The 12,021-nt window shown below is 37.9% G+C and overlaps 1 protein-coding gene across 1 annotated transcript in view; it reads right to left on the bottom strand.

Moving 5' to 3' along the window:
• Positions 1–5,490: 5,490 nt before the first annotated feature.
• Positions 5,491–12,021, bottom strand: part of LOC141441137 (ATPase family AAA domain-containing protein 2B-like) — a 6,747-nt gene continuing 216 nt past the window's right edge. The window contains exons 2-8 of the mRNA XM_074105823.1: positions 11,440–11,608; positions 10,739–10,887; positions 9,488–9,675; positions 8,493–8,623; positions 8,080–8,261; positions 7,609–7,688; positions 5,491–7,110 (exon numbers count right to left, since the gene is read on the bottom strand). Of these exons, the coding sequence (XP_073961924.1) occupies positions 6,896–7,110; positions 7,609–7,688; positions 8,080–8,261; positions 8,493–8,623; positions 9,488–9,675; positions 10,739–10,887; positions 11,440–11,608 (1,114 nt within the window). The 3' untranslated portion in view covers positions 5,491–6,895. The remainder of the gene's footprint in view (positions 7,111–7,608; positions 7,689–8,079; positions 8,262–8,492; positions 8,624–9,487; positions 9,676–10,738; positions 10,888–11,439; positions 11,609–12,021) is intronic.

Below are 12,021 nucleotides of genomic sequence, written 5' to 3'. Positions count from 1 at the left end.
TTTTCATAACAAATTATCGAAAGAAAGTGTATTGATTTATGAAAAAAATGACTTCGTCTCTACTGTGTATTGAGAACAATTTAATTTGTATCGTAAATGTTATCTAATATAAAAAACATCAATGAATACAGCATCGTCAATAAATAAAATACAATTAAATAAATACCTACCTACTTCCACGATCTCTCCGAATGATTCGTGGGTAATTCCAATGAGCCTATTTTGTTCATTTCATGGACCATCGAATCTAATAGTTACAAAAAGAAAACAACTTTCCAAAGATAATAAACTAAGATTTCAAACTGCACTCTGAAACAAGCCACTCGAGACTTTCCATAAGTACAACAGCAATCAAAATGAATGAAAATTTACAAATAAATTTTCAAATCAGCACCCAGGATATTTCAACTATAAGGGCCTTCGCTGACGCGTTTTGCACGGAGCGGGTGGACGCATTTTGAAAAATAGTAAGTACCTATGAGCAGCGATAACTGCACGCGGCAACGGACTGTACCTGCACCCACACCCGCAAGCGTGCGCCCGCTCCGTGCACCCGCGTTAGCTAGCGTAGGCCTGAAATGATTAGAACCGTGTTCCGTTTTAAAATCATATCGAAATCAATACTCATACAATTAATAATACTCACTAACGTATTTCAGTGCAGAAGTTAGATTATTTAGTACAGGATAGGACATTCAGGCAATCTGTTACTTTGTGATTTTCGCATAGATTTAACCCGACATATTTTACTACAATATTTGCTAAGTCATTTCGGCTGAATGTCTTTTTCGGTACTATGACTCGTTCTTTAAGTAACAACAGCATGAAGACCAACGTGTCTTCTAGCTTCCAAATATAAAAAAAGTAGTTTTTAACAATTTAAATACGCGTTTCACTAAACCTTACTCATTTTAAGAACTAAACCTTGAAATATCGCCAGAATCGATTATTAGTCTAAATAATAAACACTCATTAATTAAAGTTATTCAATCCGTAATTAAGTTAAATAATTTTGCTAATTAAATTATTCGGTCACTAAATTTAAATACCGAAATCATTGTTAGCCTAAGAAGCCAAATCGTTTGAAATATTTTTATATGTAAATGTTAACTAAAGTGACCACGATTCAAGAAAACGTGTGATATTTCTAAAACAGCGCGTATCTCACAATCTACAATCTTACTAAGTGAAATTTCCTATGTTCACTTCAAGATTTACTTAAGTTTACATATTGATTTGAGATACGGGTTTTTTTGAAAGTAGTGACTTTATTTCTGTTTATTAATAAGTGGTGAAAATATGATTACAAATCAAAAAGTACAAAACTAGAAACTTAATAATATCCTTACTGTCACAGTGGTATAAATTTAATATAAACTGATACATTTAAATGTCAATGAAATATTAATATTTTACGGTAGTGACAAAGAGCCAGGCGATGCTGAGCAATGAATTTAAAATATAAGCGATTGATTATAATTAGTTACACCTTACATCTCCACTATATATCACAGAGCAGTGGGCAAACTATTTGGATACGACCTAACCTATATATAATACACTGTACTGTAAAATATAACTAAAGCAATAAATGGACTAATTTTTCTTTTTAAATTTCTACCAACAACGAGAACACAGAATACATCACGAAAATGAGACTGGGCTTGGTAATTGAAAACAATCATACACACTAACTTGAGAGCTTGTGCACACTTTGTGCAGCTTGCGCGCGCATAGACGCTGCGTACGTGGCTTAATCGCAGCGTCCTGCGCGGCGCCGCGGACGCGAACGCAGGTACGTGGCTTAATCGCGCGTCCATGCGATAGGCACGCAGGCGAATAATCGCGGATATCGCGCGCGTGTACGCCGCGTGCGCGCCGCGTTCTGGCTCCGCCGAGAAACCGCCGGCAAAAACGCTAGTGTGCACAAGCTCAGTGATCAGTACTCACAACGAAGTTTTTCTGTGTTCTCGAATAAGTTACTTTATATACTTATCAAATGAATCTGAGCTATGTAACATGCAAACAGACTCCTCTAGCCCTAAACTTGGCAGCTTATAGATACAACATTTAAGATCATATTTTTGTATTTTTTTTTAAGTTATTTCTGTTAGCTCTACATGAATCCAACGAGGCATAAATTGAGTACACTTGTCTCAACTTGCCTAGTTTAGAGCTAGAGTGAGTTTCACAAGAATTCACATGATTAAACCGGTTCGGATTTGTAATACAAAAAAAAAACTGTAATTTGGTACTTATTTACTGCTCTAGCTACATTTACTGAGGTTATTACATTGATATTTTTCACCGTATGTTGAATTCAACAATGATTCCCCGTCCCTCTGACAACGGTATAGCGAGCGAGATAGACAATAGCGTTGAAGTGAATTGATTCTAACAAGTCTAAAGATAAAGTACCTAAACCGAATTCTAACCTAAAGTTTTCACTTTTTCATACTGCAATCTTTAACCCTAAAATAGAACAAAACTCAACTGCAATATTATAACTACGACGCAGTTGCGCCGTTTTCACTAACGGCTTCATACTATTTATTAAGATTATGGACAGAACTTCTGCGGAGCTCTCCGTGAAGCACATTTTGAAAATGGCTGCTATACGGAGTACAAATGCGTATGAACCCGTAAAGGCTGACCAGGAATATAAAAAAACCTGACGCGAGGGCAGCACTTCTACGTTTTATATTCTTCTCCTTTAAAATATGGCTTTACTGTCCTAATTAATAGGACAGTTTCGCCAGTGTCAAAGTAAACTCTCTTTGAGTGAGACGTTGTACGGTGGTTGTTGTTTTTGCAACTTGATAGTAAAATTCCAGAAACCACGTGGACACAACTTGCGCATTAAAAAATGTCAGACACGAGAGAAATATAGAATTTTGTGATCACTGTTCACTTTTAAGGTTAATCGCCGAACTGAAATAGCAAAATTAGATATTGTCTACATCCGCCATGTTCGAATGCTACAAATCGAATCCTACGTTTTATATTGCAACATTCTTTACACTTACTATACAATGGTGTCAGTGATGTTATTTGAAGGAATATTTTCTTATCCCTCGGACTTTTGCTATGAAAAATACTTTTATACATTGTGAATTATTTTCCTTCCAAGGCTATGGATAATCTTCAGCATTTTAAGGCACGCAAACACAAAATAACACTTCTTAAAAATACCACGCGCAAACAACGTTTAACTTTGACAGCAATAGGCAGATGATGAAATTTAGTGTTACCAGTGCAAGAAATTAGTTCTATTGGTTTTCCGCAATAGTGGCGAGGTTTTTTATAATTCTAGTCAGCCTTTAAAGCGTAAAGACAGCTTATGGAACTCCTATGTCTTTGTGTATGAGACGTTGGAGATTATTATATGGTACGGTGTAGCGATTTTTTTTAGGTTACAATCGAGTTTACTACTTAAAACAAGCTTAGAATCAATTCACTTACGCTTCACTTATAATTTGGCTAATTAGGAATGGTTAGTAGGATTTTCTTACGATTCGTTTAACACTTATTAATACTTAATTAGTGCTTAGGCAGTGTTTATAATAATTTAAGATCACCCACATCTAAATATTAAAATGAAACTGTCTGGCTGTAAAAGGGCTTATTTCCATTTCACTAACATTTAAAGTAAATATTTGAAATGAATATCGTTACTCGTTTTAAGAAGCTCGTACATATATCAAAATCGATAAACTTACTAAGTGAACTTTACTTTTAAGGTTCCGTACCTCAAAAGGAAAAAACGGAAGCCTTACAGGATCACTTTACTGTCCGTCTGTCTGTCTGTCAACACCCTTTCTCTCAAGATATAGGAAAAATTGCGAAAAGGTAATGAAAATATTTGTACCTCGGTTAAATAATTTACATTTAGTTTTATAAGAAACGCAGGACTTGTATTTGAAAGGCCGTACGATAATAATAATAATACGGAGCCCTCGGTGCGCGAGTCCGACTCGCACTTGGCCGGTTTTTTCTTTTAATAGTGAGTAGTCTCCACTAGATATTTCAATTCATTAATTTTAAATGTCATTGGAATGAAAATAAATTCTTCCAAAACTAAGCCTCTTTTACACGGTGCGAAAAATATCATGCGAGTTGCGTTACACTGCGCGGCCGCAACTGTATGTAAGTAACGCATGTATTTCCCGCATTATGTAAATAAATCTGCAGCGCGGCATAGAAAAAAACTAGAGGAAATGGCATATCAACGAGACTCGCTGGTCATAAATAAGTCAATTTCGCTATTAAATTTGAATTTCACAATTCGAGTAGCATCCGTAGCTATGTATTTAGTGGTGTTCAATCTAAACGCTTTCGCATAGAGTTCATTTTACTATGCAATAATTAAGAGACATCTATCGGCTGCTTTTTTTATAAACGCCTGTCAATTATCTTTCCGCATTTCTATGCTAGGTGGCAGCTCATTGTATACATTATTTACATAACTGTATAAGACTCAATGATATACCGCTGCCGTAGATTTCTAATTATGCTACCGGTTCAAAAGATATAGTCGCCAACGATCAAACAGCAGCGTCAAGGTGCAGGAATGACCTTGCTTTTGGAAGCTGATTTCCGAATCTCAATTAGTAGCAGTCGTGACAGCGCAAATAAAAGAAATTGGAGTGAATGAAAACAACAAAAAAGTGTTTTTTTTTGCCGAAATTGAAGAAGTCTTTTTTCAGCGATAGACATTTTCAGCTTTGTCGCTACGAGAATATATCACGTGACCAGATGTGACGCTCGAAACGTGCGTCGAGCGACTGCATGTGGCCGCACCTTAAGGCCTCAGGACTTATGTATGACATTTCCTCTTACTTTTTTCTATTCCGATTATTCTAACGATTCTGTCTCTTCACATATAGATCAGTTCGTGCGCGGGTTAGATACATAACATTTTTAAATACACGCTTTATACAAAGTGGCGTCAAAGTAATGTCATAATGTGAATCGACTACCATTTTGTTAAAATTGATAAAAAAATCTGTTTTTATATTTATTATTTTAATGTAGGATGCATAATTTATAACATTCCCTCAAACGACCAGCTCCGGAGTTGATGTCCACAAATTGATGCGCAAAACATCTGGCTTCAAATTAGCGATTTCTTCTTCAAAATTAGCCGCAAGACTCCGTGGTTTGTCAACTAATTCTGTTTCTGTCACAGCAGATGACATTTGACCCCATATGCAGAAATGAAGCCATTCACATTATGACACAATTTTTTTTTATAAATCTGACAAATGCATTGCCCACGAGTACCAATGAATTCCTTGTATTTCAGCAGGTGTGAATAGACTGTGATGAGGGAGCGTTTAGGGTAAATCGTCAATTACTGGCCACCTTACACTAAAAATGAATAGAGTCACCTAATAAACAGAGATCATTTTTAGTACAAGCTGTCAATAACAGGCCACCCTTCGATAACTGGCCACCTTATACTATAATGAATTCTATTGTGGCCAATTATTGAAAGGTGGTCAGTAATTGTCAATTTACCCTAGCGTTATCCACAAGAAAGCGTGTACGTATTTTTATTTAACAAAATATTTTAACGGAATGTCGCACCACATTACACAAAAACGAATTAGAAACATGCTTAGAGCAACCAGTATAACGACACCCTTCAATACTCCAATAAATTACAACCTCAATGACAATCGATATAAATTCTTACGTACATAAACTTACGTTTCGTTTTCCTATATCGTAGATATCCATCGAGCCTAAAAGTCCTGTTGTTATTGTTATTTATGTCAATGAAATAACAATGTATTGTGTAATATAATTAAATCAATTTGAATGGCAGTGCATTTACGATAAAACATGAATACTATTTTAAAATTAAATCTCGAACTATCTATTTCGATCAAAATTTGAACACAACTACCTACAATTTTAATTTCGAATCTAATATTTGATAGAAGATGAAAAGAGTCCGAAAACTACCCCGTTTTTTTCAAACAGATCTGTCAAATTGTCAAAAATTACATCTGATATGTAAGTATATTACATAACGCAAGCCTTATAAGCCATTATTGGAAAGGCTACTACTAAGGGGCCCTTGATGTAAAACAAAATGGTAACTTATTCACGTCACTTATGACTCTTTCCTTCTTACTGCCAAATAATACTATGCAGTTTACTGGTTCAAATATTTTTTCCGCATTACTAGAATTCGAAATATCAGGAGACATTTACCAAAGGGTAGAATAGGGATGTTGACACCACCAATCAACTGACGTACTTTTTATGAGCTGTCAAAACACAATTCTCCCATAGTTTCAATGGCAACAGCGACTTATGACGTCATAAGTCGCTATTTGTTCGCGAACTCAATCAACTAACTATTTATTTGTTTTAAAGCAACAAAAAATCTAATTTTACAGTAAATCGAAAATTAATCTAGTTTTCAGGGCTTAAAAAGCGTTTTTTGACTGGAGCCGTGGCTTCGAATTATTTTTTAATGGCGTCAATATCCCTATTGTTATGGTCTATATACACGGTGTATTTTTAAGATGCAGACGACGTGTGAAAATCGGAAGAATTGCAAATACTGCTCAACAAAATTATCTTCCTTGTTATATATATCGTTGTACCAATTATCAAAAAAAAATGTGTCGATACATAAAAAAAGTCGTCTCAATTCATGAAAATTGGTAGAGTAATGTATTCTCTGTATAACTGATATATGTATCTCAAAATACAATACCAACTTTTGAAGATTAAGGCAAGTTTATGTATCGACACCAATAAATAAACAATCAAAACATAGTTTGTTCACAAACTAGAAAATCATCGACATAAATGACAACTTTTGTTTAGCAAAACTATAAAATCATCGACATAAATGACAACAGGACTTAACTTTGGTTCACTTTCTGCTCAGCTGCACGTACCTGGCGACCACGTTATGGTACTCGACCGGCAGCTTGGTTCTGTCGTGCGTGTGCGAGAACTGACGCAGTACCGCACTCAGCTGAGCGTGGAGGTCCAACAAGGCTTCTAGGCCGATAGCGCGCAAGGCTTTCGCGTTCTTATATAGAATGTTATCTAGTTCAGTCTTATTTATCAGTACTTTTTCCGGATCTGTAAAAAAAAATTTATCGTCATCATGATATTAGCCCTCCCTCACAGACATCCAGTTGCTTCGGTTAAAAGCGGCCCGCATCCACCGTGAACACGTGGCTTTAACCAGAATCGAACTTCGTATCTTGCCTTCCCGCTGACGCTTATATTGTTTAATACGAGAGTGAGAACGACGGTACGACACGAACTTCGATTCTCGAATTTCGCAATAGCCCCTAAGGTCATCCGTCTATCTCGTTGGTGAATAATATAAAAAATCTCAAAAGTTATGGAGAGCGTAGAAGTTTTGTTTGTAAATAATGCACTCAAATAACCACTGAATAATAATAGCATCGTCAACATCAGGCGGAAGACACCACTGCTAAATTAGCTCCCCCTTTAGAACGCCACAATGAACGATAACACGCCACCTGCACCATCGCTTGCCCGCAACTGGCGCGATGTCGTCAGTTCAAATTATCATAGGTCACATACCACTATCATCTAATCATAACTCACCCCTACTGGATGTTTCGTGCCCTGAATTTCGTTTCTTTGGTGATGATTTTGCTGGCGCTTTTTCTGTTGACTTCGCTGGGCTGAAATTTAGAAAAAAAAAATGTTTTTATTACCAGGACGTCGTTATCGAGCGTCAGCGTACAGTCAACTCCAAAGAGATTGTATACATGCTAATTTTACAAAGTAATGTAACTTACATGCCATAATTAATAACCCTTGGTTGGTGACATTTTGAGTAGCAACAAAACCTTACATTATTATCGACTCGTTTAAAATGCAATAATTATGTTTCCCCGAATGCTTCCTCCGAATGTACACTAACAAGTCTCTTTTACTATCTACTGATATATTATGATAAACATAAGCAAACATTCAACGTTCCAACGAAATGTAACCAGCCAGGATATAGCCAGGAGGCCATAGAATTTGACCATGTGACGCCGGATCAGCCCTCGAGTGTCGGTAACGCACCTGTCCCTTAGATTGTTAGCGGCGCCGGTTGGGTGCAGCGCGTCGTCAGCGCGCGGCCGCAGCGGCGCGTCGTCATCGGAGCCCGAGCTGGAGGCGCCGTTGGTCATCGGCGTCGAAGTGATCATAGGCTTGTTCTCCTTAGACTCCTCATCGGTGATTTGCAGTATCGACTCTTTAAAACTCTATTGGAGGAAATAAAAAAAAGATTTGTTAAAAAATCATTTTTAATAGAACCTTTTGTTTGCTCATCCAAATTACACTCGCTTGCATACCATTTCATATCACGTACAGTACTTACCTACAATAGGTACAAAATTATCTTACAAGGCGGGCTTATCTTTTTTTTTTCACTATGTGGCCCATATCTGCCAAAAGGTTCGGAAGCCCTGGTTTAGAATATTATTAGGATTTACCTTTTGCGTTTTCTGCCGTTTGACGACGAGCCCCTTCGACCAGGCGTTGATGCGTCGTCGCTTGCGTTTCACACATTCCTTATCGAGCGGTGTCCGCTGGTTTTTGCCTTCCGTCGTGCTGTCCAGACGTGCTGCGAATAAACTCTACATAGTTAAAACAGTCATACATAGCCTAGTGGGTTGAACTATGGCTTCTCAAGCAGAGGGTATGTAAGGGCGTTGGCTAGTAAACCATATGATAGAATGACTAAATCCATCGCCGAGTCCACTCGTTCGCTTAGCCTGCAGACCCTTTTCACGTTTTCTAACTTGTGATTTAGGCTGTACCGAATTTGAAGTTTTCAAGGCTCATTCGACGCACAGTTTAACATTCTCTAATATTAAACGGAGTGATATTTCCGTCGGGAGTACCGTTTTCGAACTACAAGCAAAAAACTGTAGTTATTTGGCTTACAAAAGTTATGCCCTCACCCTGGAATTGGGCAAACGCGGATTACATGTTTTTTTTTAATAGTGATTTTTTTATTATCTACCAAACTGCATGACAGTTTTATGGCAGAAAAAATCAGCACTGTTCGTAACAAAGACTTCGAGTACGGTGGAAACTAATTTTTCGAAAAATTATAGTTTGATTGGCCTAAATAGGATATTACAGGACCTGACAGGATATGACAGGACCCGTCTGGAAGAGAGAGACGGATAGTCGATCCGGGTGGAGAAAGGCTGGAGAGGCGTATGCCCAACGGTGGGCGAAAACGCGCTGAAGAAGAAGAAATAGGATATAGCAAATTCAAGAGTTGTCAAATACAGTATTATTTTTGTGCAATGATTTGACTAAACATACTTTTTACGTCGATTTATGTAGGTTCCTACAAGAGAAAAGGAAAAGACGAAAACAATTGAAAAACATACAACACATGTACATGGTAATCACAAAATATTAAGACCAAAGCTAAAGGCAACTCTCGTTACGAGTGCTTTGTCATAGTACTCACCCAAGTTAGAAGCGGTATATATAAAGTCAGGCAGATCATTGTCAGCGGCAGTGCCCTCATCGTTGCGCCTCCGCGCGATCTCCTGGCATTCTAGCTCGAAGTCGCTGTCCATTTCCACGTCGATCAGCGCGTGCGCATGATCGCGCAGCGAGCACGCCTCGTGACGTATCTGCTTGTCGGACGACGTTCTGTTGGGAACGTCGTTGCTATGTCACATTGTATTTTAATAAACTAAGAGTATAACCAATTACTTTGCTCACCCGCGACCTTACTATAGCCACGTGTGTGCAACAGTGTGTCATGCAGTTCCTCGACCTCCACGCTGTAAGAACCCAACTATCACTACCACCACACTACGCTGACGCGTTTCGAACTCAACCAGAGTTCATACTCACACATCACACGTCACATTTGTTGCATAGAAAGGCCGCGGGTGTGCAGAGTAATTGTTTTAGTTCATTGACCTTCGCAAAGTAAAGCCTGATTCAATCAATTAAATAAGTTAGCATTTTACGATGAGAAGAAATTTAAATAACAAAATCAAATCACGTATTTAAAAAAAATAAAGAAAAAAGTAAAACAAATAAATACATAAAAAGGAAATTTTAACAAAAGTTATTTGATCAAAAAACTAAACTAGAGATTCATACAGACTGAGCGGGGAAAATAAATATATGGCTCTTTAGCCTTATAAGTAGGCGTCTTCTTTAGCTCGCGTTGTATTTCTATTTCTCTTATAATTTATTTTGTGTTTCTGATCTACGTGAACTAATTATACAACATGATATTTCAAAGCTACAATAAAATACATATGACAAAAATATTTTACAAAAGGTTAGAGGATGTAAATTACATAAATAACGTCTCATACACTTGTACATATATTACGATCACTACAGCAGTATATTGTATATCTCCATACCTATACATCCCTCTAGCCCTTTGAATGGCGGCATGGCAATGTGGAAGAAAAAAAGAGGTTTCAACATAATTTAACAGTACTGGCATAAGACACAAAATTTGAAAAAAATGTTACAAAAAATAAATCGTATCTTACTCTTAAACATAAATACATGACACAGACGTGCAAATCTTTCCGATTAGTATGAGAAAAATGAGGTACACTGTGAAAGATGAAAATAATGCCAAGCATGACATGTTCTCCGATTCAATAACCAAAATCAAAAAGCGTACCAATAGGTACGATTCGGACCGAATCGCGAGGCGAAACGTCAAATCTTCAATACTGACCTGTCCGGATTGTATTCGAGTGCATTCGCACAGATGAGATCAATGTCGTCCAGAAACTCTTTGGCGCAGTTGTATTTGTGTATGTCCACTTTGGTCATCATGGTCTCGAGATCCATAGGCTGCTTAATTATATCCAGATAGTCTGTCACCTGGGAAAAGAGATACGACAATGTCAGTAAGACCAATGAAAATGTAGAGTCATGACAATTTGAAGCCCTAAACATCAACATGGTAGCTGCACTGTTCAACATGGTATCACTACACAATTGTACATCGATCACTTCACATTTCTTCACTGTAATCTCTTCATCATTTGTTACATGTGCACGATTTTGTCTTCCATTCTTTTCATTAACTTTAGAAATGGAGTTGTTAACAGGTTCACAGTCCGATGAGGCACATGTGCCTCATGGGTGGTTCCACTGGTAGGTATGACCATGCGGCACATGTGCCTCATAGCAATGACGTATCTTAAATTAATACGAAACTTTATGAGAGCATTATTGTCATTATTATGTGTCAAAAGACGGCTGGCAGATTTTCCGGGACTGTGAACCTGTTAACAAGTTCTGCCGCTTGAGGGCAAGAAGTAAAATTGACCTCTAATTCGTGCTCTCATAATCGAGCGAATGTGAGAGTCCATCTTATCACAGGAGGTCACCTATGGCCCAGTGTTAGTATTGGTTATGTCTCTACCCTACCTCTTCCAGATCGACGGGCTTGGTGAACTTGTAGAAGCGTCGGTTGGAGGCGAGCTTCCGACAGATGTCGCGCAGGAATATCCGCAGTTCGCGCAGCTTGTAATCTTCTTTGCGCTTGCGCCGCGCGATCTGCTCGGCGCTCTCTCGCGGAGGAGGCGGCGGGGTGGAGCTAGAGACAATACACTATTAAAAAAAAAGTCGGCCAAGTGTCGGATATCGAAAAAAACACGTTTGTATTTCGTAGTTAGAAATAGAAGGCAGTAATTTTTTGGCCTTACAGTAATTTATAGCGTAAACTTCAGGCATTTTTTTATAACCTATGTTTTGAGGTCTCAAGAACTGTTCTACGATCTAAATGAAATTTGCTATAATTGAAGTTTTGGGAGCGAGATATCGATCGAGCTAGGTCTCATTTCTGGGAAAACGCTTCTTAGAAATAATATTTTAACGTGAGGCGCCATCTTTTGACAACTGGCTGAACTATCTCTAAAGACCATCAAAGACAATATTGACGTTACCTCTGGGCAGGGGCGGCGGCGGCTCGTGGTTCTCGATCACCGGCGGCACCAACGGCTGCTCCGT

Source organism: Choristoneura fumiferana, chromosome 23 (assembly GCF_025370935.1).
Source record: "Choristoneura fumiferana chromosome 23, NRCan_CFum_1, whole genome shotgun sequence".
NCBI classification, from domain to species: domain Eukaryota; kingdom Metazoa; phylum Arthropoda; class Insecta; order Lepidoptera; family Tortricidae; genus Choristoneura; species Choristoneura fumiferana.
The sequence above is the reverse complement of the archived record's forward strand: the minus strand, read 5'-3'. Positions and strand labels throughout refer to the sequence as shown.